Source organism: Pan paniscus, chromosome 8, assembly GCF_029289425.2.
Source record: "Pan paniscus chromosome 8, NHGRI_mPanPan1-v2.0_pri, whole genome shotgun sequence".
Taxonomy (NCBI): Eukaryota; Metazoa; Chordata; class Mammalia; order Primates; family Hominidae; genus Pan; species Pan paniscus.
The window spans coordinates 58,839,278-58,866,409 of NC_073257.2; the positions used below are offsets into that span (position 1 = coordinate 58,839,278).

The 27,132-nt window shown below is 39.3% G+C and overlaps 2 protein-coding genes and 1 non-coding gene across 10 annotated transcripts in view; 2 read left to right on the plus strand and 1 right to left on the minus strand.

Moving 5' to 3' along the window:
- The window catches only part of LOC117974457 (poly(ADP-ribose) glycohydrolase-like), a 93,336-nt gene extending 84,242 nt beyond the window's left edge, over positions 1 to 9,094 (minus strand). The window contains 3 exon segments of the mRNA XM_055092749.2: positions 649 to 1,294; positions 1,297 to 1,631; positions 8,968 to 9,094. Of these exon segments, the coding sequence (XP_054948724.2) occupies positions 649 to 1,294; positions 1,297 to 1,591 (941 nt within the window). The 5' untranslated portion in view covers positions 1,592 to 1,631; positions 8,968 to 9,094.
- Positions 9,095 to 9,159: 65 nt separating this feature from the next.
- The window catches only part of TIMM23 (translocase of inner mitochondrial membrane 23), a 253,508-nt gene continuing 235,535 nt past the window's right edge, over positions 9,160 to 27,132 (plus strand). For all 8 annotated transcript variants that reach the window (XR_010113239.1, XR_010113243.1, XR_010113238.1 and 5 more), the window contains exons 1-6: positions 9,160 to 9,759; positions 12,516 to 12,574; positions 19,604 to 19,697; positions 19,927 to 20,011; positions 22,435 to 22,493; positions 25,800 to 25,910. Coding sequence is in view for 2 of the 8 variants with exons in the window: in XM_063607674.1 (XP_063463744.1) it covers positions 9,654 to 9,759; positions 12,516 to 12,574; positions 19,604 to 19,697; positions 19,927 to 20,011; positions 22,435 to 22,493; positions 25,800 to 25,910 (514 nt within the window). In the remaining 6 variants the exon portion in view is untranslated. The remainder of the gene's footprint in view (positions 9,760 to 12,515; positions 12,575 to 19,603; positions 19,698 to 19,926; positions 20,012 to 22,434; positions 22,494 to 25,799; positions 25,911 to 27,132) is intronic.
- Positions 21,692 to 21,885, plus strand: LOC117974800 (small nucleolar RNA SNORA74). Its single transcript, XR_004664926.2, has one exon. It is a non-coding gene; the product is annotated as a small nucleolar RNA SNORA74 (small nucleolar RNA).

The following is a 27,132-nucleotide window of genomic DNA, read 5'->3' on the forward strand; positions in this document are numbered from 1 at the left end:
GAAATGAGTCATGGTCACAGTATCATCTACACAGTAATTTTCAATGAAGTGAACTCACTATTGCATGCTGATTGCACTATCTCAGGAAACTCAAATCACAGAAATCATGGATGGGATTTAAGATTCCATATGGGGTAACGGCAAAATATAAGCTTTGTAATATAACACACCTGGATTTAAATCCCAGCATTACCACTCAGAAGGTACATGATTCCAGTGAATTCTCTTACCCAAATCTCAGTTATCTCATTTAGTGAGTATAATACCATCTGTCTGCCTGTCACGGCATTAAACAAAGTGTAAAAAAAAAAAAAAGTGTAATATACAATGGTCTAGAAGAATGTCTGGCTGAAGAAACAGTAGCTACTATCAACCTAGTATTTTCATGTTCTAGTAATTCCCATAAATACCAAAAGGAAACTCATGAAACTAAAAATCTGATTTCTAATATTTATTTTATTTCTTGTTTTCTGTTTCTAGCCTTTTTAGAGTTTAAACTTTGGAGTCTAGGTTTAAATTTAGCATAAGTAGTTAACAAGAAACAAAACCATTTCTTTGCTTTACTAGAAATCACAGCTTCGTTAAACTCCCTTACAAAACTATAAAGCATATTATGCTATTGGAGAGATACTCCTGACAGAAAATTACCTTCTGTCCTCTGCTTTGGGCAGTCTCATGAAATGATCTGTGATTTTAGAATCCTTTTTTCCATGTTGCTTAGAATTTCTGCATTCTACATTCAGGCTAGAAATATTTCCAGGTAGTTTAGCATTTAAATCATTCATTCCAGTGCGACTCTCTCCTCCTTCAAACTGGAAATGTAATCTAACTTCACCGCCCTTAGTAGAGTACCGTTTCCTAAATTCAATGTCAGCGTCTCTTGCTTGGAACCTTGAAGGTTTATTTGCTGTTTGGGAGGAACTACCATCTTCTTGTTCATCAAAACCTGGACTTGTCTCCTCATCTGCTTCTGAGTCTTGGCAACTATTTTTAGAATTATCCACATCCATCGGTGACTCGGGTTCACTTTCCTTCTCAAATGGAGGAGAATTTCCTAGGCAACTTTCTTGTCTAATCAATTTGTTGTCATTTTTTGGCCCAGTACCAACATCCTCAGAGCCAACATCTGACAATGGACTCTCTGGCACCATGTCTATCTCATCTTGCTGACAACTTGCACAGTCTTCCCCAGGATGGCAAGACTTGCTGCACTTCTGGTGGCTTTTGGCTTCTCTGGCCTGTTCATCTTCCGTAGTCTGCTTTGCATTTGCAAGCTTTACAGTTGTGAGAAACTGTTGTCTCTATTCTCTTCACTATCTGTGTCACTGTGATCATCATTTTGAGGTGACCGATCAATGTTAGCATTACTAAACTGCTCTGGTACCAGGATTACTGTTTGAGGTTCACTTTCCAAAAGCCGCTCCGTGTGTTTCCCTTCATTTTGCCACTTACACATTGCTGCAGTCTGATGCTGGTTCAAACACTGTGTACTTTTTACAGTGGGTGACTTATCAAGACTTAGCTGAGAAACATTTTCTAATTTTTCTACATTAGGTTGGTAAAAGTTATCTTTTTGTACAGAACTCATCATGGATTCTATTCTTGTATTGTTGTTTTCTTTACTATCCAAACTACAAGAGAACAGAAAGAACTAAAAACAACTTATAATACAAAAAAGTCACTTATCCAATCATACCTCCAGTGTCACAGCAGTAATTAAACTCCCTGTGATCACCTGAGCACACAGCATGTCTTCCATGACTCCATGTCTTTGTATGTGATCCCTAATGCCCTCCCTGCAGCTGTGTGTCTGGCAAACACCCGCCTTTCCTTCAAGTCATAAATGTCACTCACCTCTCTGTGCAGTCTTCCTTTAGGGACCAAAGGTAAAGTTGAACATTTGTTTCTTCTACACACTAACCACCACTGTGCCTTGCTCATACCTTTACTATTGCATCTATCACACCAGGCAGTAATTATGTGTTTTTGTGTCTGTGGCCACTGCTACACTGTAAGTATCTTAAAGACACAGACTGGCTGGGCGCAGTGGCTCACACCTGTAATCCCAGCACTTTGGGAGGTCGAGGCAGGCAGATCACGAGGTCAGGAGATCGAGACCATCCTGGCTAACCCGGTGAAACCCCATCTCTACTAAAAATACAAAAAATTAGCCAGGCGTGGTGGTGGGCGCCTGTAGTCCCAGCTACTTGGGAGGCTGAGGCAGGGGAAGGGTGTGAACCCAGGAGGCAGAGCTTGCAGTTAGCCAAGATCACGCCACTACACTCCAGCCTGGGCAACAGAGTGAGATTCCATCTCAAAAAAAGAAAAAAAAAAGACACGGACTATTCCTCTCTCATCTCGGTATCTCAAGTATACAGGACAGTCCCTGGCACACAGGACTCTCTAAAAAATTACTTATAAGTTGATTTTGAATTAACATAGATAAAGGAGAACAGAAAAGCATGAACAAAGAGAGAAAATATTAAAGCAACAAGATAAAACATCCATGTATTATTATTCATTTCTCTACATAGGAATGTTTCTATACCTGTCTGATTCCACTGTCTTGATTCCTTTAGTGTCCATCCAACTGGTAATAGTTTTTTGTTTGAAAACTATTAAAAAAAAGTATATTCATACATTCCTTCCAATAGAAAACATATACAGCATGTTGTACATGCAAGGAACTATGCTAGGTTCTACGGGTTAAACAAAAGATTAATAACTCAAGTATTTGCCCTCAAGTATATGGGTAAGACAGGAACATAAATGTTAATACATATGACACAGGGTAGAAAATGACTGGTGCCTAAAAGAGTTGGTATGGCCTAATGGATAAGAGCATAGGCTATGGAATCAGAACATCTGCATTCAAATCCTGATTCTCCCATTAGCTTCCTATGTTACCCTGTGAGGGGTCATTTCTCTGTATCTCAGATCCCTCATTTGTAAACATGCAAAATAACTATCTCTCATGAGATAAGGCTTAATTAAGTAAAAATAGATCATGTAAAGCGTTTAGGGCATTATCTGGTTTACGCTTAGTAAATGTTGATTCTTAATTATCATGATTATTAAAAGAGGTCCTGATAAAGGAATTAAGGTTATTTCTGAGGAAGACACTACTTCAGTGAACAGGAGAACATGGGCATAATCGGTAAGATTTCTTCGGAAAAGGTAAGGCTTGACTTATGCCTTGAAAAGTAAACATGCAGTCACATAAAGAGAAAATTATAAGCAAAGGCACCAATATCAGGGAAATATAAAGAACTTAAAAAGAAAGCAAAAGAAAATATGGTTGAAAAGTCAGCCAGGATCATACCATACAATAGGATCTTGAATGACCCACAAAGAGAAGCACAAAAAACGTGTTGAAAGACATGATTCCTCTCATCTAGGAGGTTCACAGTCATGCATGACAGCCTGGAGGATAAATCTGAGGGGCAAGAGGGAAGAGCTTATTGCCAGAAACTAGGGAGGAAGCTACTAGTCCAGGTCAGTGGTTCCCAAACTATCTGGATCATCAGGAAGCCAGCCACACCCCAGTCCTTCTGAATCAGAATCTATATGTGAGTAGGATGAAGGCATGAGGGGAGCTGGAATCTATTTTTTTTTTTTTTTCCAAAAGTGATTCTGATGATCCACTAGATTGAACAGTTACTGGCCAAGAACATAAACTAGTCCTTGTGAGAGTAGTAAAAGTGAGGAGAGTCATTACAGACTTCACAATAATAGGGGAAGTTAAAAGTGACTTTAAGCTTTGAGCTTGAGAGACTTGAAAAATGATGACAGCCTTAAGTAGAAATATGGAATACAAGAGAATTGTGTTTAGGGAAGAAATACGATTAGGTCGATTCTGCCTATACTAAATTTGAGATGCCAAAGAAGTAACTAGATAGAAAACCATATCACTACTTCTGGCTTCCTAAGGTTTCCTTCCCAACACACCAGCAGACAGTAGCAAAAGTAGAATTGATAGCTCAGGAGAGGGAGATGAAATATAAATAAATACAAGCCACATTTTATATAATCATTAGAAATAAGTATGCTGTCAAAATTTAATATACTGAATAGGGATTAAATGTACATCATATTTTAGTATCAGAAATAAAATCTTAAACATTCGCAAATGTTTAAGATTTGAGATACTCACTAAATTGCAATGTAAGAATCTTAGCATCCTAAGTCACAGGATCTTTCTTATTTACCTACCTCTCCTCAAACACCATATGGAGCAAAACAGATGCAGGCTCAAATATACGAAAATCAATAGTTTATTTTTCACTGAAATAATGGCATAATAGAAATACATTTCAGATGGGGAGAATTTTATACCAGAAAAATATTCAATTGCTATATAATCTTTACCTTCCACAAAATACTTATAATCCAGCTAGTAAAAATCTTTGATTAATGTTTCAAAAATAGTTTCTATCACAAAAAAGTAATCACGCATAGTGATTTCTTATTGTTAAACACCATTACTTCCACGATTTTATTTAGCATTTCTGCAGCAGATCAGGCTTCAGAGAAAAAATGAGCTTCAGTCAGAGGGAGTAAGAGGATAAACCATTTGATTCTGAAATTTTTTCTATAGTTCTGTATTCTCTATTTATTTTCTTTATATCAAATACAGCAAGTATAGTTTAGAAAATCCTCAAATTGGGCCAGACGCAGTGGCTTACGCCTGTAATCCCAACACTTTGGGAGGCCGAGGCAGGCAGATCACAAGGTCAGGAGATTGAGACCATCCTGGCTAACACGGTGAAACCGTCTCTACTAAAGATACAAAAAATTAGCCAGACATGGTGGCGGGCGCCTGTAGTCCCAGCTACTCGGGAGGCTGAGGCAGGAGAATGGCGTGAACCCGGGAGGTGGAGCTTGCAGTGAGCGGAGATCGCGCCACTGCACTCCAGCCTGGGCGACAGTGTGAGACTCCGTCTCAAAAAAAAAAAAAAAAAATCCTCAAATTACAAACCAGTAATATGCCAAAACATTCATTTTTTGAGTTGGTTTAGAAGTTAAAACATCTTTTTTCCATAAATGTAAGGATTAATGTTAAGATGCAATGACTAGGTTCCTATAACACACACGAAGCATGTACTCCCGTGATAAGTCTAAAGAACCTAAAGACTGCACACATCATTTCATGAAAAACCAGGAGTGTTCCAGTGATGGCAAAGAAGAAGAGAGCTCTCTCCTGTAGCCCTGACCCTGAGAATGTGTTCTCTCTCCAGTTTCAGGCTTCCTGAAGCCTGGGGAAGGGATGAAGGAGGAAAAGCAAGAGGTAAGGAACCAGTATCTTCTGCTAATAAAACATTGATCAGTCCTTCTTAGGGCCTCAGAGAAAGGACTGCTTACTGCTCTTTGCAATATCACTGCTTCTGGCTTCCTAAGGTTTCCTTCCCAGCACACCACAGGACTGTGTCAGAGCTTTATCCCTCTTACTCCTGAAGTAAGCATAAAATTATGCTTTCCAGGTTTCCTAGGAATTTTAACTAGAAATAGTCACAGCAAGGCAAAAAGAGTGGCAATAAGAAGTGATGAAAAGATACAAGATCTAGAGTCAGATAGTCTTGGATTGAGATCTTTGTTCAGTCACTTACTAGTACCACCTTGGTCAAGTTGCTTCACTTCGTTAAGCCTTTATTTCCTCACCCAGAAAATGAAGCTAACAACACCTACTTCTAAGGGTTATGTGGATCAATTACAAAGCAAAAATTAGAGAAAATATTGTGTTCAGCCTCACAAAGCACTCAATATGTTATCTCCCGACATTTCCACCCAGTCTTTTTTTTTCCACTGAGATCAGTAATTCTCCAACTTTGACTTCACACCATTTACATTTACTCTCATCAGCAACATTATTCAGTACCCAGTATATTTTAATCAGCAAGTCATTCAATTAATAGCTATAGATACAGCCAAACGGCACAAAATGCAATAAAATTCACCTGCATATCAAAGGAACATTCCACTTTCACAAAAAGTCTATAGCAACACATCTGGATAAACCTGCGTCATCACAATGTGAATAAACATGCTGAGTTCTGCCAATATGCAGGTTTGCAGATTTTTTTTTCTTTTTTCAGAAGTGGGGTCTTGCTATGTTGCTCAGGCTGGACGGGAACTCCCAGGCTCAAGTGATCCTCTTGCCTTAGCCTCCCAAGTAGCTGGGACTACAGGTGCATGCCCAGCAAAATTAGCGATTTCAGTCAATACAAGAAATATGTCCAGGAAGATAAATAATATAAAATTTAAAGATACTGAATAAATATCCATTTCGCTACCCCGCCTACTTGTCCTAAGATAATTATATATAAAAATTTAAATACCAAGTTCCTAAAGGAATCCCAAAAATTCAAACAATGGGCTTTTGATACAAATATAGTCTTTGAACATTCTGTTAATTGGTGTCCTGTGCCAGGTATACAGAAAACATTTAAACATGCGAAATACAGCCCCAAGTATTCATTTGGTACCTCTTCTGCAGAAATCTTAATTAAGATCCAACCAGTGAGGACTGACTGCCCTCACCCCTATTTGCAACTAACTCCTCCTCCACATGCAAATAAGGTTAATGAAACCACAAATTATCCAGTCACAGAAGCTGAAGTACACCTGAACATAGACCTGAAGTTCACCTTCAGTTCCCTCTCCCCTATACCAAGTTCTCTGAAATCTACATCCTAAATTTTAAATCCATCCCTTCCTCATACCCTTTAAACACATCGCTTACTAGACAACTGCCATTTGTTTCTTGCAACTAGTCTCCCTGTCTACAGCCTTGACTATCCAGTGTTCTACAAACTACAAATGACCAGTCATTTTTCAATGAAATAACACAGACAATATAAGAATGCATCACACATAGTAAGGTTAAGTATTATTTCATGAAACATTTATTTCAGTTATAAATATGGCTTATTTGCCAGGTTACATATATTTCTTACTCTGTGTACTGGATAAAATTTATGCTGTGGGTTGCAGTTAGAAAAGTCCAAAAGCCACTTTTCTAAAATATTAACCAAATGGTATTCCCATGCTTAAAAGCTTTTTAGTGGTTTCTCCATTAACCACAGAATAAGGTTGAAATTCCTTAAAATGGAATTTGAGTTTCTTCATAAGCTCCTGTCTGCCACCCAGCCTCATCAGACACTCCTCTGTCATCTTATGCTCCAGTCTTACCAACTTTTGCATGTCTTATTCCCTCTGCGTGTATAATTCTTTCTCCTCTTGATTTATACAGCAAATCTTCCTCATCCTTCAAGGCCTAGTGCAAGTCTACTTGGTACTGCCCCTAAGTTTGAAGACATCTAAGTGTAGACTCTTCACCAGAGAACTGCCCGAGCTCTGCCCAGCCTCTTACACTGTTAACGAATGCAACCTTTTTGAAATGCTCTCCTTTGTCTGACACAACACGAGCCAGGCTTTCCTCCCACCTCTACAGCCGCTTCTCTTCAGTCTACTCTTAAACTTTGGTGTTCCTAAGGCTTCTGCCCTAGGTCACCTTTACTTTCTCTACATGTTTATGTTATCTATGCCCATAGCATCCATTATAATGTTTATGCCACGAACTCCCCAATCTACTTCTCCAGCACAGAAATATTTCTTCTCAAGTATCCCATTCTTTCATGAATCCATCCCCTTCCCTATTGCCAGCATCCAGGCCTAAGCTACAATTATTTCCAACCTAGATTAACTCCTTAACTGAGTCTTGATGCTCCACTTGAGTTCCTTTTCAATCCATTCTTTATTTTCCACACACCAGCCACACAGACTTTTCAACAAATAAATAAGTCTAATCAAGTCACTCCCCTACTAAAAACCCTTGAGTAGCTTATCAATGCCCTTAGAGTTCAAAATCCTTAGCAATGTCTACATATCCAATTTGATCTGACTTTTCTGTACCACCCTGCAGCCTCGTCTCTCACACTCTCTTGCGTTCACTCTATATATCAATTGCACTCCTGTTTTTGTTTTGTTTTGTTTTGTTTTGTTTGAGGCGGAGTTTCGCTCTTGTTGCCCAGGCTGGAGTGCAATGGTGCCCTCTCGGCTCACTGCAACCTCCGCCTCCCGGATGCCAGCGATTCTCCTGCCTCAGCCTCCGGAGTAGCTGGGATTACAGTTGCCCGCCACCACGCTAGGCTAATTTTTTGTGTTTTTAGCAGAGACGGGGTTTCACCATATTGGTAAGGCTGGTCTTGAGCTCCTGACCTCAGGTGATCCACCCGCCCCGGCCTCCCAAAGCACAGGGATTACAGGCAAAACCACCGCGCCCGGCCTCGATTGCACTCCTGAAACACTTCTGACTTCCTCTTCATCTAACTCCTACTCATTCTACAGTCCTCAGAATAAGCATCTCATCTTCTGGAGGACTATTTTCGATTCCATAAATTCAGTTAGGTAAAACAATCTGTCCTTCATCTATCAGAACATCCATTACCTTTTATTATATTAACTTTTGCTATCGTCTATCTCTCCAGATAGATTTTAAGGTATGAAGGCAGAGGCCAAGTTTCTCTTGTTCAACACTGTATACCAGGGACGGGTACAATGCCAGCTTAGACTAATAGCTCTGCACCCTGGGACCCAGAATCTGAACAAGTGAAGTTGTTTTCTTCCTATCTAGAGGCTGAAGCGCCCTACTGTTTTACATACACAATTAGATCTCCTTGACGACTAAGGCAATTTCTCAATCAAACCTGAAGAAGCAAACAGGTGGTGGAGTCTCCTGCCATTTTCCGCCCTGTGAGTGACTGCTCATCAGAGTTTCTCACATCAATCGCACTGGGAAAAATGCGGCCCCATTCACCCACTAGTGGCTTTGGTAGCTCAGCAAGTGGACCTCAGAGTGACGATGCACACAAGACCAGAAAGGAGTGACTGGAGCCCCTGGGTCCTCAGACTGAGACCAGAAGGTTCGGGCCGAGGCGAAGGACAAAGATTTTTATTTTCCCACGTAACCAAGCGAGGTGGCGCTGCCTCTGTGCTGTCTCGCCCGCCCTGGGACGCAGGCTGGCGAGGACGGTGGGACCCTGAACTGCACGTGAGCGTCCTTGGGGTCGAGGACGCGCCTCTGCCTGCTGGGAAAGCTCCGGGCGTCCGAAGCAGCCGGCGAATTTGTAGCGGCGCCCCAGCGGGGTCGCTTGGTGCAGGGTTCACAGCCGGGGCCCGCATTCATGCTGGGACCAGCAGCGCACTGTCCCCGGGCCGGCCCCGGGCGGAGAGCCTCATTTACTAATCTGAGAGAGATGGACTGCGCGTCCTTCTCAGCGCCTGCCTGCACCATTCCCTCTCTGCCGCTGCCTGCTTCTGCAATTGCTGATCCGCCGGCCTCCCAAGTCAGGCCGTAAACACTCGCCTGCCTTTCCTCTTCCACTGGCACCCCACCTGCCTCAATGCGCCGCTTTGATTCGGGATTCGTTCACTTTCCCACCACCGGAAAGCTGCCGTCAGGCGCTTCCAGCTTCCGGGGCGCACACTGCCGCAAAGCGGAAGTGTGGCGCTTAACGGGAACCGGCGCCCGGAAGGTCAGCGTGTGAAGTAGGCGCTAGCAACGCGGGGTTACCCGCTGTTATTGAGGAGTAACAGCCCAGCGGACCACCCAGGCTTGAGGCAGCGGCGGGAAGCACTCGGTTTGCTGCGATACCATGGAAGGAGGCGGGGGAAGCGGCAACAAAACCACAGGGGGATTGGCCGGCTTTTTCGGAGCCGGCGGAGCAGGTTACTCGCACGCGGATTTGGCTGGCGTCCCGCGTAAGTATGGGGCCTAGCTTGCGATTATTTCTGACTGGTTCTTGCGTCTACACTAAAGTTGCGCGTCCCATGTTTTATGTTGTTGTTGTTTTTTTCCTTGCTGGCATTTACAAGCTTAAGTACCAGTGGTGGGGTTAGTGTATCTGCATGGCTGCTCTTTCAAGATAGAAAGGCCTAAAAAAGGGCCACGGATCTCCTGGGGAAGCTGTCCGTGATTGACCTGGACTCGCGAGATGATGCATGTTTTCTTAGGTTTATATCCAAGCCTCGTACGTTTTGTGTGTGGTGGGCCGTGTGATTGACCCTTGATTAAGAGTAGAGCCCAGCTTTGGGAGTAAATGTATTCCAAATAGCAAGCCCGTAGTTAACTTTTTAGTACACAGCGACATATTCTGAGCCTTCAAGTAGCCGTCAGGGCAGAATATTCAGTAATATTGCATGTAAGTGAGAAATAAATATGACTTGGGACAGGCTGGGAAACCCTTCTTTAGGAGCTAGGAAGTAAGCTGAACTTTAAAGGTGATATATAGACATGAAGAAAGAAGCCAGGTAAGAATTATAGGAAAGGAACTAGGCAACATCAAGGTATACAGAGGCATAAATATCTTGCCTTTGCCTCTCCTCGGTCTTGTGAATATGTTTTCCAGAACTTTGGTACTTTGTAACTGTGGTTGTTCAACTAGATAAATAGAACTTGGACCTAAAGATAGGCAGTTGGTCGTGGATAAAGCCTTTATGAAAGTAATTTTTTTTTAGAGAATCCTTGTAATATTTCTCTAGGTATTTTATACTAAGGAACAACAACAACGAAATATGTTCAGACTGACTCTAGTGCAAAAAAATATAAAAGACCTTTCATTTCCCTGGTGTCACCTTTGTCAAAAAACAATCTACAACACATGGTGTTTTGTTTCGTTTTTTGTTTGTTTGTTTTTAGAGTCAGGACCTCGTTCTGTCACCCATGTTGGGGTGCGGTGGCATGATTATAGTTCACTGAAGCCTCGCACTCCTGAGCTCAAACAGTCCTCCCCTCTAAGCCTCCTAAGTAGCTGGGACTCTAGGTACGTACCACCACGCCTGGCTAATTTTTTTTATTTTTATTTTTTGACTTATTGTGGAGATGGGGTCTCCCTGTGTTGTCCAAGCTGGTCTCAAACTCTCGAACTCAGGCCATCCTCCTGTCTCGGCCTCCCAAAATGCTGGGATTCCTAGGCCTGAGCTACTACTTTACCTATTTAGAACACAGTTTCGTATTAATCTTAGTATCTCTGAGTTTCAGAGCACAAAGGGCATATACATTTCCTTAATGTGACAATATTGTTAAATTAATTTGATTAAGATTTGAAGGTAAATTGGGGGACCAGGGAATGAACACCATTTACTGAGCTTTTACAGTGTGCTAGCTACTTTTCTGGGGGCAGGACTATAGTGGTTTTTGTAGGTTGTTTTTTTGTTTTGTTTTGTTTTTGTTTGTTTTTTTTTTTTTGAAAAGAGGACTCTTGCGCTCACAGAGCTTACATAATACTGAGGTAAACCAACAAACATAAATTAAAACATTGCCGTTAGTGATAAGTGCTGTAAAGGGAATAAAGCAGAGTCATGAGATTGTGATGGAAGCAGGATGCCATTTTAGAGCGGGTTAGGGAAAACATCTCAAGGGAGTTGACATTTGAGCTGTGACCCAAATACAGTACAAATGCTTGGGAGGCAAGTATCCAGGAAAATAGCTAGTGCAAATGTCCTGAAACAAAACATATTTGGCATGTTTAAGGAACAGCTCTTAGGCCAGTCTGTCTTCGTAGTTACAAGGGAGTTGGATCAATTGAAGCTTGTGAAATCAGAGAGGTAGGGAATGACAGCTAATGTAGGATTTTGTAAGTTATGGTAAGGAGTTTCGATTTTCTTAAGAAAAATCACTGTAGTTGCTATGTAGACAGTGAATTGAAGGGGTAAGAGAAAGCAAGGAGTTAGGAAATTGTTGCTGTGAGATATGATGGTTGGACTAGGATGGTAGCAATAGAGAAGAGAAATAACACAATTCAAAATAGGTATTAAAAATAGAACAAGGCACTCGTAATTGATGAAAAGATAGAGGCATGGGTGATGCATAGGTTTGTAAATAACTGCTGAGATACAGAAGGATCCAAAGATGATAGGTTTTACTGTTTTCAATGTTAGTGAATTCAGGTCTGGCCCTCTCAAAGTTTGTGTTTTCTTTTGCACAGACCCACATACCTGTGGTAATGACCCAAGGATTCTCAACCTTGCCACAGTAAATCAATCGTTAATAGTAATATGTGAAGGAACTGCCTTGAAATAGTTAGATACAACATGTACACAGTCAGAAAACCCAACCCAACCACTGTTTTTCCCATGGAATTGATTAGTCTTTTCTCAGTCTTATTTTGTAATTTACATAGTCACCAAGCATTCTTGTAGTAAAGTGAAAGAAATTAGCTTTGTAAATGGCCTGGACTACACTTCCTGTAAGTTCAAAAATCAGATCTATGACACTGCGATTATCTTATTGGTGTAAAAGCCTGAGCCACCAGTGGAAGACCTGGTTTGGGATTGAGGGTCTCAGGATGAGTCAGCCCCCAAACTGACAGATAGGGAGGATAAAATGGGAAAAAATTTTCCACCTTCAGTGAGCCTATAAAAATTGCAAACACATGTAACAATCAGGAGCTGGATTAACTCTAACTGAATTAACTTAAAGAATTTTGTTGCAATGTGACATTTTGTTTTCTCTCTAGTAACTGGTATGAACCCTCTGTCTCCTTATTTAAATGTGGATCCACGATACCTCGTGCAGGTAAGATTAAGATTTTACTAGTTTGATGCATTATTTTACCATTTTTTAAAAAACGCCAAGTGCTATGCTGACTTGAACTATGACATACACTTCTGGAGGCAGTAAGTCTCTGGTCTCCGTTCACCCTTTTTTCCTCACAAACATCAGGAGCTTGGCCTGCATCTCTCTGAAACCAGTTAACTCCCTTCAAAAGCTTATTTTTTAAAACCAGAGCAGAATTAATTTTTGAAAGCACCCCAATAAAAGTATTGGGATGCCTAGTTACAAAGTGTGTGGGGTTTTTTGTTTGTTTGTTTGTTTTTGAGCCAGAGTTTTGCTTTTGTCCTCCAGGCTGGAGTGCAGTAGCTCGATCTCTGCTCACTGCAACCTCAGCCTCCCAAATTCAGGCCATCCTCCTGCCTCAGCCTCCCGAGTAGCTGGGACTACAGGCGCCCACCACCACGCCTGGGTAATTTTTGTGTTTTCAGTAGAGACGGGGTTTCACCATGTTGGCCAGGCTCCCAAAGTGCTGGGATTACAGGCAAAGTGTGTTTTAAAGCTCAGTTTACAATATCAGGGTTTTTTTTGACTAAGCATCAAAAGTTTCAAAGAGTATCTTTTTGAATCCAAGGTATATTAGGAAATATATCTTGGTTGTATTAGAAAAGCAAGGTTGATTTAACATCTGAAAATTAATGTATTGTGCCATATCAATTTATAATAAAGCAATCAAGGAAAGAATATAGTACAAAGACCACATGCTTATCTCAATAGATTCACAAAAATCATTTGACAACATCCAACACCCCCTTTAATGATTATAAAAACAAACTAGGCTGGGCGCAGTGATTCACACCTGTAATCCCAGCACTCTGGGAAGCTGAGGTGGGCAGATCACTTGAGGCCAGGAGTTTGAGACCAGCCTGGCCAACATAGTGAAACCCTGTTTCTACTAAAAATACAAAAATTAGCCAGGCGTGGTGGTGCCTACCTGTAATCCCAGCTGCTTGAGAGGCTGAGGCATGAGAATCGCTTGAACCCTGGAGACAAAGGTTGCAGTGAGCTGAGAACACCTCACTACACTCCAGCCTGGGCAACAGAGTAAGACCCTATCTCTAAATAAATAAATAAAACTAGACATAAAAGGGACTTCAGCCTGTTAAATGTCATCTACAGAATATCCAAAGCTAACATAATTTAATGGTGAAAGACTGAATGCCTTCTCCCTAAGATCAGGAACAAAATAAGTATATTTACTCTCATTTATATTCAGCATTGTCTGGCCAGGGCAATTAGTGAAGTACATTAAATGGCATTCAAGTTGAAAAAGAAGTTAAACTATCTGTTTACAAATGACATGATCTTATCTATAGAAAATCACAAGGGAAATCACAAAAATCTGTTAAAACTAATGATTGAGTTCAGCAAGTTGCAGAATACAAGTTCAATATACATAAATCAAATATATTTCTAGACAGTTGCAATGAACACTACAAAAATGAAATTACAAAAAACAGTTCATTACCAATAACATCAAAAAGCAAATACTTAGAAATAAATGGACCAGGTGCAAAACATATTCTGAAAACTATAAAACGTTATTGAAATTAAATGGAAAGACACATGCTATGATCCTGAAAATTTTAATATTAAAATGGCAGTGCTCACCAAATTAACCAACAGATTTAGTGCAGTGCCTGTCAAAATCCCAGCTGGCTTTTTTGCAGAAATTGACAAACTTTTATCCTAAAATTCATATGGAAATTCAGGGGACATAGAATGGCCAATGACCTTGAGAAAATAGATTGGAGGACTTGAACTTGCCAATTTCAAAACTTTCTACAGAGCCACATCATGATAGTAACATAAGAATAAATCCATAGTTAATGAAATACAGAGTCCAGAAGAAAGACCTTACAATATATGCAGTCACTTGCTTTTCAACAAGGATGCCAAGATAGTTAAGTCAGGGGAGACGTTAGGACAACTGGAATCCATATGCATAAGAATGAAGTTGAACCCTAACCCTGCACCATATGCAAAATGTTACCACCAAATGGATTAAAGACTTAAATGTTGTAAACTAAAGCAGTCAAACTCTTAGAAGAAATCATGGGCACAAGTAGTTGTGACTTTGGATTAGACAGTGATTTCTTGGATGTGACACCAAAAGCACAAGTGGTAAAAAGAAAGTTGATAAATTGTATTTAATCAGAATTTTAAAATTTTGTGGTTTAGACAATACCAACAAGAATGGAGGCCAGATGCAGTGGCTCATACCTGTAATCCCAGCACTTTGGGAGGCTGAGGCGGGTGGATCACCTGAGGTCAGGAGTTCGAGACCAGCCTGGCCAACATGGTGAAACCCCATCTCTACTAAAAAACACAAAAATTAGCCAGGCGTGGTGCTGGGTGCCTGTAATCCCAGCTACTTGAGAGGCTGAGGCAGGAGAATCACTGGAACCTGGGAGGCAGAGGTTGCAGTGAGCCGAGATCGCGCCACCCGCACTTCAGCCTGGGCAACAGAGTAAGACTCGGTCTCAAAAAATAAATAAATAAATAAATAAATAAATAATGGAAAAAGTCCTGGCACAGTGGCTCGTGCCTATAATCCCAACACTTTTAAGAGGCTGAGGCGGGAGGATCACTTGAGCCCAGGAGTTTGAGACCTGCCTGGCCAACATAAGAAGATCCCATCTCTGCAAAAAAATACAAAAATTAGCGGGGTGTGGTGGTGTGCACCTGTAGTCCCAGCTACTAGGGAGGCTGAGGTGGGAGGATCACTTGAGTCCAGCAGGTCAAGTCTCAGCATAATCAAACCACTTAACTCCAGCCTGGGTGACAGAGAGAGACTTTGTCTCAAAAGGAAAAAAATTGGGAAAAGACAATCCACAGACTGAGAGAAAATATTTGCATATTATGTATCTGATAAGGAATTTATATCTAGAATACTTAATTTTTTTAACTCTTGAAACATTAATAAAAAATAATTACAAAATGGGCAAAGATTTGAGTAGACATTTCTCTATGAAGATATACAGATGTCTAATAATGACATGAAAGCTGGTCAGTAACATTAATTAGAGAAATAAAACCACAATGAGATGCCTCTTTACACCCACGGGGATCACTATAATCAAAAAAAATAATAAGTATTGTTGAGGATGTAGAGAAATTGGACCTCTGTACATTGCTGGTGGGAATGTAAAATGATACAGCTGCTTTTAGAAACAGTCTGGCAGTTTCTCAAAGTGTTAAAAATAGAGTTACCTTATGACTGGCAATTTCACTTGCGTATACTCCATACTCAAGAGAATTGAAAACCTCTGTGCACATAAGTTGTAAATGAATGTTGCTAGTAGCATTATTCATAATAACCAAAAAATGGAAACCAAATGTTTATCCACTGATGAATGGATAAAAAAGTGTGGCATATCCATACAATGGAATATTATTTGGTAATAAAAAAGAATTATTAAATTATGCTACAATATAAATGAACCTTTAAAACTTCCTAAATGAAAGAAACCAGTCACAAGAGACCACATATTGTGTGGTTCCATTTATATGGAATGTCCAGAATAGGCAAATATATGGACAAGAAAGTAGATTAGTAGCTGCCAAGGGTTGGGAGTAAATGGGCAGTGACTGCTAATGGGTATGTGATTTTTTTGGGGGGTGATGAAGATGCTTTAAAATTTATTGTAGTCTTGGTTGCACAACTCTGAATATACTAAAAACCACTGAATTGTACGCTCTAAGTAAGTGAATTGTATGGTACATGAGATACATATCAGTAACTCCATTTTCTCTCTCTCTTTTTTTCTAAGAGACAAAGTCTCACTCTGTCTCCCAGACTCGAGTTGCAGCAGCAGCATCATAGCTCACTGTAACCTCAAATTCCTAGGCTCAAGCGGTCCTTCTGCCTCATCCTCCCAGATAGCTAGGGCTGCAGATGAACACCACCATGCCTGGCTAATTCTTTTTTTTTTTACATTCTTTGTAGAGATGTGATCTGACTTGGTTGCCCAGGCTGGTCTCTTAACTCCTGGCCTCAAGTGGTCCTTCTGCCTTGGCCTCCCAAAGTGCTGGAATTACAGGCATGAGCCACCATGCCTGGCCTTTTTTTTTTTTTTTTTTTTTTAAGCGTTATGGTTGGAACCTTTTATTTCAGAGTTGAATCACTAACGGCATCTGACAGCTGCTGCATTTCTTGTTTGCGTTAAGTGTTCAAATTGAAGCAAGTTGATGGTTCGGACCTTGCCAATTTAAAGCTTCATTATTTTTGAAATGTTTTTCAAATGTTATATTTTAACATTGGGTGTTCATTGATTTTTTTACTTTAAAAGTACTCCTTTGTCAGTTTACTCAGAATTTCAAAACTAGTTGCATGTATTTTGCTTTAATGTTGAATCTGCACTTAGAGGTTGTACTCTAGATCTAGTTAAAATTCAATATCGTTGTGGCCCTGCATTGCTAGGTGGGGCTTATTAAGGTTAGACATAAAATATTTCGTATCCCCCCAAAAACTTGTGAATTCATTCTTCATCATGAACATTTAATCTTCCATTGGAATTCTAGAGGGACTTCAGACTTTAAAAAGTGTTTTATAAACCTCATCTGTTATTGGAAATAATTCTGGAGACCTTAAATTTAAAGATAATAGAAATTACATTTTGTAAAACTTTTATTTATACTTTTGAAGGTTAGAGACATCTTAAATAAAATAGTACCTGTCAACTTACCATGTTGTGACTTTGGCAACAACTTTTTTTTTTTTCTTGTTTAATAGTAGACACAGGGTCTCGCTGTGTTGTCCAGGCTGGTCTGGAACTCCTGGGTTCAAGCAGTCCTCCCACCTTGGCCTCCCAAAGTGCTGGGATTACAAGCATGAGCTACTGTGCCTAGCCAACTTTTATCTGATACAGTATTGTAGTTTCTCTCACTAATGCTTTTGTATTGTCACTACTCTTATATCCTCATTTAAATTTTTTTTTAAATTGTGTCAAGTAATAAATTTTTTTGTTAGCCCAGGTGAACATCTGGTACAAAAATAAGGAAAATTTAAATATTTTTAACATCCATAGTGTTAAACACGCAAAATTATAAATTAAAAAAGTTTTTTCTTTTTTTTTTTTTCCCCCCCAGCGAGTACATTGATACCCATTCTTGGATTTATCTTCCATGTCAGCAAACTCTGGTACTCGGGATTTTAGTAATACTAGTGTCCTGGAGTGTCAGCAGGACAGGTTTAACAAGAGCTTTTTAGTAAATCTTCTATACATTGAATATATTAACATACTTTGATAACAACCTTGTTTGTGTGTGAATTGATGGACGTTTGCTTGCAACCCTTGTTATATTTTTCAGTTGATACTAGCAGGAGAATGAGTTGGTGCTAACGTGCACTTTTGCTTGCTTGATAATGTTCATCACAGCCTTTTTTTTTTTTTTAAGTTTTCTTTTCTTTTTTTTTTTTTTTTGGAGATGGAGTCTCGCTCTGTCACCCAGGCTGGAGTGCAGTGGCGTGATCTCAGCTCACTGCAACCTCCACCCCCGGGTTCAAGCAATTCTCCTGCCTCAGCCTCCCAAGTAGCTGGGACTACAGGCACACACTGCCACGCCCAGCTAATTTTTTGTATTTTAGTAGAGACGGGGTTTCACCATGTTGCCCAGGGTGGCCTCGAACTCCTGAGCTCTGGCAGTCCACCCGATTCGGCTTCCCAAAGCGCTGAGATTACAGGAGGGAGGCACCGTGCCTGGCCAAGTTTTCTATTCTTGCTTAGTGATCTGTTTCTGTATTGAAGGATAATTTTTTTTTTCTTCTCAGCAACCATGGCCTGAGACTGAAGAATAATTATTTACCTTACCACATTGAATCTAGCATTTCTAAAAACTCAAACAAAAAGCAGTTTAATACTAAGTCATTATTTAAAAGTTGAAGTACCCAAAATTTATAAAACTCTATACAATTATATTATGACATGGGATCTATTCAGATTTTATTATTGCCCAACAGACCATTCTTATGTGATGAGAGTAGATGTGTTTGTTTACTTTTGCAATTTTTGGTGAGGATGTGTGCACATGCCAGAAAGAAAAAACCAAGGCAGAACCACAGTTTTCTGATTAGGAATACAGTTTTCTGAATCAACGTTCAGTATTTGCCACAAGGATTTATGAGAATGTTAATTGTCAGTGGTCTTTACTATGTTAAATGTAACACACTATGTGTCTTTTTGCCAAGGGTGTGACCTAGCCATTAGAAGCTTATTTTAACCATCTTTGGTTGGAAAGCTTGCCAAAAATGAGTGTGATTTTTTTTTTTTAATCCAACATGGTGATAAAATTTTGTTTGTTTTTTTGAGTGTGTTTTTCATAAAGGTGCATTGACTCTTCAAAATTGGTAACCATATTTTGCTCTTAAGAGTGTCATTTCTCAATCTTAGTATTTTGGATGACCTTCCAGGGGTTCATGCCACATTTTGTGTATGCAATTACTAGAAATAGGGTCTATAGCTTTCTGAGAGTATCAAAGGAATATATACTCCTTAAACAGATAAGAATTATTAAAGGGGGTCATTTGCCCTTGCATAATTGATCCAAACTGTTGTACTTTATTAGTTTTTGCTCATGTTTGTGAACATTTGGCTTTATACATAGAAAAATGCACAATAAATAGCTGCTACAGAATGAAAGTTATTTGTTTCTTCCAGACTGATTGTCTGTTCTGTTCTTCTCATAGCTTTCAGTGTTCCTTTCTCTAGAGCTGTCCTTTCTAAACACTTTTGCACAAATCTTATCAGATTTACGTTTTGAAGGAAACAAAGTCTTTAATGAGACTCCCTTCTAAGAACTGTGTTTCGTATTTCATTTCACTTTGATTTAGGTGTTACTGCTGCAGAAAGTTTTATTTTTGTTTAAGTATAGGTTTGAGTTAATTTAAGGTTTATTTTCTGTGAAAAACTACTTTGAAATGTTAAAAAGGCAACTTTACAAGATTTGTGTCTTGAGGGACACTCAGCTTGGTTTTCATTATTATCCTTTTAGGATACAGATGAGTTTATTTTACCTACCGGAGCTAATAAAACCCGGGGCAGATTTGAGCTGGCCTTCTTTACGATTGGAGGATGTTGCATGACAGGTGAGTGTTACATACTTTTTTCTCAAGAGTGCTCAGTTCAAGTAGTTGAGGGTGCGTAAAATCAAAAGCAATTAGAATGTTGGTTTCAGGGTTTTTTTTTTTTATATTTACATTTGTCTTTTTCTATTAAATAAAAATGAAAAAGAATCAGAAGTGTAGTTATGCAGTTTTGAGTTTGTTTTTTTAATATAAAGCTGTCTTATCTGGGTGAATTTTTATGATTTACCAGGGGCTGCGTTTGGGGCAATGAATGGTCTTCGGCTAGGATTGAAGGAAACCCAGAACATGGCCTGGTCCAAACCAAGAAATGTACAGTAAGTCTCTTGTAACCATCTGATGTAGTGATACTTGAATATTAAGCTCTGTTGTATTGGTTTGATGAGTACAACCTTGAGATTACAGATGGTTAGCATAGTTATGTGCTTTTTTGTCTTTGTTTTTTAATCTTAATCAAAATAAAAGCAACTAAGGAATCAGATTACTGACTCTAAGCTTTTAAAAAGGAGTGATTTTTTTAATCAGTGTCCCTCAGTCAGCTAGTGCTATGCCAGCCTGACTTCTCAGCTGCACCTGTTACATTCTCCAACCCTATGTGACTTGCTTTTCAAATTGTTGAGTTGCTAATGGGAATTTTGGATTGTTTGGGGGCATGCAGATCCATAGGAAATGGTAATGAAGAATAAGCAGCTCATGAGAGTGATGGTTCAAGCTGCCATCATTTAACTTGAACTTCTTACTGTCTTGACTTTATGTTTCCGAAATGATGAGCCAGATACATTTTAAATAAAATTTTTAGGATTAGAGTTAATTCCAAAAGGATAAGACACAGTTTTCTGTTAGAACTTGAAGTTACAGAGAAGGGAAAGTACAGTTAAAAGGATCGGAACGTATGTTTTCACCCAACTTAAGAAGTAAACATGGCCAGTCCCTCTTGATATTCCTTAAACAATACGTTTAGTTTTGCCCATTTTTATGCTTCATGTAAGTGGAATCATGAGTATGTATTCTTCGATGGCTACTGTTTTGTTTTAGGACACTTTAAACTCCATCTTCCTTTCATATTGTTCAGCCAGCAGATGGCACCAGATGTGCTAGAATTAGACCATGGGAAACTGGAAGGCCTGTTAAATTGTGGGGTTTTTTGAGAGACAGGGCCTTGCTGTGTTGCCCGAGCTGGAGTGCAATGGTGCCATCACAGCTCACTGTAGCCTTGACCTCCTGGGCTCAAGTGATCCTCCCACCTCAGCCTCCCGAGTAGCTGGGACTACAGGCACATGCCACCATGCCCAGGTAATTTTTTAATTTTTTGTAGAGACGGGGTCGCACTGTATTGCTCAGGCTGTTCTCAAACTCCTGAGCTCAGGTGATCCTCTTGCCTCAGCCTTCCAAACTGCTGGGATTACAGACGTGAGCCACTGCGCCTAGCCCTGTTAAGTTTTTTATATTCCTGTTACTGTGTGGATCTCTGTCCATGTTCTACCAGCCTAGATCCTTCAATATTTTTATTACTTGTCCCTTGCTTCAATAATATTTTTAAGTTTTTGTATTATGGGGAATTTTGAATATATAAAAGTAGACAAAATATATAGCATAGTGAACACATGAACCATAACCCATCCTCAACAACCATCAACCATGGCTAGTTCTATCCCATCTCCTTCTCCTCTCCCATCTTATTTTGAGACAAAAACCCCAATATCATATTAAATACAAATTTGGAAGTAGATCTCCTAGAAAAGACAACTTGCTTCCTTTCTTAAAACAAGTTATTAAAATGCTTGTTAAAAATGAAAAAAGATGGCTGAACTTAAAATACGTTAGTAAATATGTAACATAATTAGAAACAATATACTTCTGTTTGTAAACATTACTGATTTTTTAAAACAATCTTTTAGAAGCAATACAGATTTTTGTTTCTGTAGAACATTAATTGAGTCGTTTAATAATTAAACTGAATGAGTTCCTTCACTCTTTGTTACTGTATTTCCATAATTTCCAGCAGTAGTCAGATGTCTGGACAGAACCATATGGTGTTACACTGCTGGGAGAAGAATGTCTTCTCTTCATCCAGTTGCGTCCATCACTGTTCTGGTGGTGTCTGGCACTGGTGCAAGGCAGAACTGTGCTTCCTTGAGAGTGTGCTGAGCATTCACCTTGGCTGCTTGGTTCTAGTCTGGGAGCAGACACAGGGTGCTTTCCCCATGTATTCTAGTTAGATGGCTGATTCCTTCTCTTTAATTCTACTTTATATTCTGTAGTTTGATATTCTTTACTTTGATTATCTTTAACATTCTAAGTATATGTTCCCCTCCCAAAAAGAACCTTTTAGAAGCTAGCTCGCCATAGTTAACAGTGGCATTTTTTACATGGATTAGTTTCTGTAAACCTCTGTAAGATACATTCCAGGCTGTCATTCAAAGCCTTATATATATTTAAGGTGTATTCATTATATTATACATTTAATAATAAGAGTTTTCCTTATTATTATTATTATTATTAAGGACTTATATAAAAGTCCTTAAGACTTTTGCCTAAAGTTTTGAAAGTTTTAACCTAATTTTCACTTATGTAGAGTAAAAACCATCCTTATTGAAATCAGAGATATTAAGATGTATTTTAGAATTTAAAAAACTTTGAGCCCTGGGTCTAGACATGTTAAATAGCCATTATTGTTTTTAAAGGTTACTAGAGAAATAATGATTCTAAATACAGATTCTTTCTCTTTCTGCCCTGATAGGATTTTGAATATGGTGACTAGGCAAGGGGCACTTTGGGCTAATACTCTAGGTTCTCTGGGTAAGTAGAGATCTCGTTTGATAATAAATTGTTAACTTAAAGAAAGAATGCACAAATATCATGAACAATTTGATCAACCCATATTCTGGTCCTAGGATATGAGACAATTATGTTTAAATCCATTCCAATGCATAATGTAGATACTGCTTAGGGAAAGACCATGAACTAACTTATGAAATAATCTCAGGTGCTAATACCATTCTTAATACCATTTCTGAATTTTTAAAATCTTTTGGACACTGCACACTCTCCTTTCCAAGCACAACACCCAATAAAATCATGTTTAAATGAAATCCAGATGATTTAGGTCCAAAGTAAAGAGCTTTGTATGTTAGGCAAGGTTCAAGGTCCTGTAGTGATACACGATAAATTAATCCAGCCCTCTTGCTATGTTTTCTTAATAGCCTGTTCATTAGTCTATTTACCTGAGTAGATTTCAGGCACCTAATTGCCACAATTGGAATAGGTTCCTTGTAGATAATGAAAACGTTTGCAGTTCTAGGCAAAAGGTAATTTAGTAGTGCTTAGTCAGAGCCTAATGCTTTCATACCATATTGTTTATGAATGATTGATCACTTACAATAGATCTCTTATGGCTTATGTCCTGACATCCAAAATTTTCCTACTGTATGAACTTAGTTGAAAATCTCAATTTAAATTGTGGCAGATTAAGGAGGGGAAGACATAGAAAACTCATTGAAAACATAGAAAAAGCGTTTGTTATGGCAGAGTAAGGTCCTGCCTTGTCACAGAATTTGGAAGCAGTACATCTTCACACTGTAAAGCCAGTTTTCACACTTTGGATCCTAAGAGATGGCTGCTTTCATATGTTGCTGATGTCTGCATTCTTCCCACCCTCCTACAGAATCACCCCCCTCTGTTTCTTTTAATTGCTTGTATACCTAGTCAGCTGTCCTTGTCTGCCTGGGACTTTCAGAGAAAAGTCCAAGAAACTATGTTCCAATAATCTCCACCTCCCACCCACCCCGCCCCACAGTCCTGGACAAACTAGAATGGCTGGTCACCCTCTGTGTACCCATTGTGGTATGATCGAGAAGGGTGTTCTGCTCGTGATCAGTTTCAGTTAAATAAGTTGAAGAGGAAGATGAGCTTTCATAGAAGTATAAAAATACTGCAGTAGAGGAATTGTAAGGCTGAGCGTGGTGTATTGTTGCAAGGGGCAAGCGTAGCTATAATTTTGAGAAAAAGTTTAAAAGTTTAACATTCATTCCAGATAGGAATCTGCAAGAGCATAGAAGGATGGCTTGGGGGAAGATACTTTAAAATGAAATGGTGCTAGTGTTATAATACGTGAGAATCAAACCTCACTTTTTTTTTAATCTATTTTTTCTTATACTAGAAATACGTGTGTGTGTGTGTGTGTGTGTGTGTGTGTGTGTGTCTTTAATCCGAAGTATAGCAATTATGGGTAGCATATAAATGAAAATTTTAAATATTCTTCCTGAGACTTCCTAGCGGTACTTTCTAGAAATAGCTACTATTGATGTTTCTTCTGAATTCTTCCAGGCGTTTCTCTGCATAGCCAGTCAGTCGTGTACCACGTGCACATGTCCCTGATTTACTTATTAGTGAAAATGATTCTTCTGCTTTTTAAGTGACTGTATAGTATTCCATTATATGAAAAGTCCCTCTCTGGATCAATTCAGATGGTACAAATGCTCTTGATGGGCATTTTATTTGTTGCCAGATGTTTGCTATTAGAAACTGTTCTAGTGATCATTCCATGTATATCTTTGGATAAATTTTTCTAAATATAATTGCCATACTGACTTTTGTGTTGAAAAAAAAAAAACAGTTTTTCCTCTGCTCTCACACTACAACAGTCAACATAGGATAGTTCTGTGACCAGTTATGTGGGAATATTTCCCCACATACCAAGTAATCTCTTTTGCAGTGGACACCAGTTGGGTGTCCTCCTGTTTCACTTCTGCCTGGAGATAGCATTAGATCAGCAGGTTGAGCACTCTGTCCCACAAAACTGAGCCCCACTTTGGATACTTCTGATGCTGATAGCAAGCTCCAGGTTATTTTACCTGTGCTTCTGACCAACCAGCTTTGTCAGGGTTTCCCACAACCCACTCTTTGGGTCTGATTAATTTATTGGATTGGCTCACAGAAATCGAGGGAACACATACTTAACATTTGCGTATTTATTATAAAGTTTTTTGGTTTTTTTTGTTTTTTTTTTTGAGACAGGGTCTTGCTCTGTCACCCATGCTAGAGTGCAGTGGAGCTCACTGCAACCTAGACTTCTGGCCTTAAGCAAGCCTCCCACCTCAGCCTTTCAAGGAGCTGGGACTACAGGCAACATGCATCACCATGCCAACTAATTTTTTAAAAAAATTTTTTAGAGAAGGGGGTATCCCTATGTTGTTGCCCAGACTGGTCTCTGACTCCTGGGCTCATGTGATCTTCCCACCTCGGCCTCCCAAAGTGCTGGGATTACAGAAACTTTGTGAGCCACCACACCTGGCTGGATATTTTTAAAGGATACAAATAGCCCAGTCAAGGAATACATAAGGTGAGGCCTGGATGGGCCCTGAGTGCAGGAGCTTTCATTTCACTGGAGTTGGGGTGCACTAGCCTCCTGACACGTGGGTGAGTTCTTTCTCACTTTCCTGCAAGTCCCATGAGTTCAGCTGTCCAGAAAGTCCTCCGACCCCATCCACTTGGGCCTCATGTGGAAAATTGATTGGATAGGCATGACTGAAGCACGGACAACCTTATAGAACTGTGATTGGACAAAAAGGACATGCTCTACTACTAGTAGACTGGGCGCAGAAACCCAGCAAGGCCTGCCTGCCCAGATTCTCCTTGGCCTTTCTGTGCAACATTTCTTCTTCCTGGGTATGGGGTACGATCTCTTCCTGAAATGGGGGTCTTACAGCCTGCAATCAGGCAAGGTAGGTCATAGAATTTCTTTATGGCCAGTTCCAAGACAGAAAAGTGTGGGTAAAGATTAGAGTCCTGCTGTGGGGAGAAAAGGGAGCAGGTGAAAGGAGGGCAGGAGAAGGTCAGAGAGAGAGATTCTGTTTCTGAGGCTGCTTCTGAGGCCTGAAGTGCTCCAGTAATACAACAAAAGACCTTCACCTTTGTCCCTCTGAAGCTGTTCCAAAGCTGATTCCAGAACCAAGGACAAATACCTTAACAAGTGATTGTTTTAGTCACTTAGGAAGGGCTATGGGAGTTATGAGCTAGGAACCATGGATGAAAACCAATATATGTATATCATAATATCACACTTTATCACTGTTTTGTCACTGAGCACTTCCATTTCCTCTTTAGCTTTGCTCTATAGTGCATTTGGTGTCATCATTGAGAAAACACGAGGTGCAGAAGATGACCTTAACACAGTAGCAGCTGGAACCATGACAGGCATGTTGTATAAATGTACAGGTGAGTACTGTTGAATGGGGAGCCATCTCTTAATACACTTGAAGTGCGCTTTTTAAAATTCATGGTTTTCAAGGAAATTACACTCTGTTGCAGTATAATCTAGTGTTCTAACTTTATGGTTATTTTGGTTTGGTTTGGTTTTTAATTGTGGTAAAATAAACATAAGATTTACCCATCTTAACCATTTTTAAGTATACAGTACATTAGTATTATAGTCACATGATTATATAACCAATCTCTGGAACTTTTTCATCTTGCAAAACTGATACTCTGTACCTATTAAGCCTCCCAATTTACCACTTCCTTAGCTCCTGATAATGTTACACTTTCTGTCTCTGAATTGGCTGCTTTAGGCACCTCATATAAGTAGAATCATACAATGTTTGTCCTTTTTTGATTGGCTTATTTTACATAGCATAATATCCTCAAGGCTCATCCCATGTTGTTGCATGTGCCAGAATTCCCTTCCTTTTTAAAGCTAAATAATATTCATTCTGTGTATGTATACCACATTTTGCATGTGCATTCTTTTATCAAGGAATATTTGGGTTGCTTCTACCTTTTGGCTATTGTGAATAATGCTGCTACGAATATGGATGTACAAATTTCTCTTCAAGGTCCTTCTTTCTTTTTTTGGATATATGCGCAGAAGTGGGATTCTTGGATCATATGGTTTATGGTGGTTTTTTGACATTAAGAATATAAGATTCTTTTCTGTATTTTTCATTCATTTTAGTTTAGTTTTTTTAATCTTGGACAGACTAAGCAATAGAATATTCAGAATTGTTGGTTTTGTTTTAAACAATAGTTTGACCTGTGACATCAGCATATTAAACTATCACAAGACACACACAAGGTCAAAGCCCAGGAATGACTTCCCTGTAAGTCAATTTATAGCATCTTATTCCTATGATCATCTTACTCTACTGGGAGATCAACATGTTGCTGTCAAGGGTCAGATAATTCTCTTCTGTGATAAGTTTTACTAGTTTAGAAGCATACGTTCAAGTAATGCCTAATTTAGCTTTTTTATTGTGTTGATACATCTTTGGCTACTTAATTTTTATTTTTATCAAAATAATCCACATACGTGATTTTTTAAGTCAAGGTTTTTATCTTAACATCTAAAAGATTTTAATGATGTTTAATCCACATACATGATTTTTTAAGTCAAGGTTTTTATCTTTTTAACATCTAAAAGATTTTAATGATGTGCAACGTG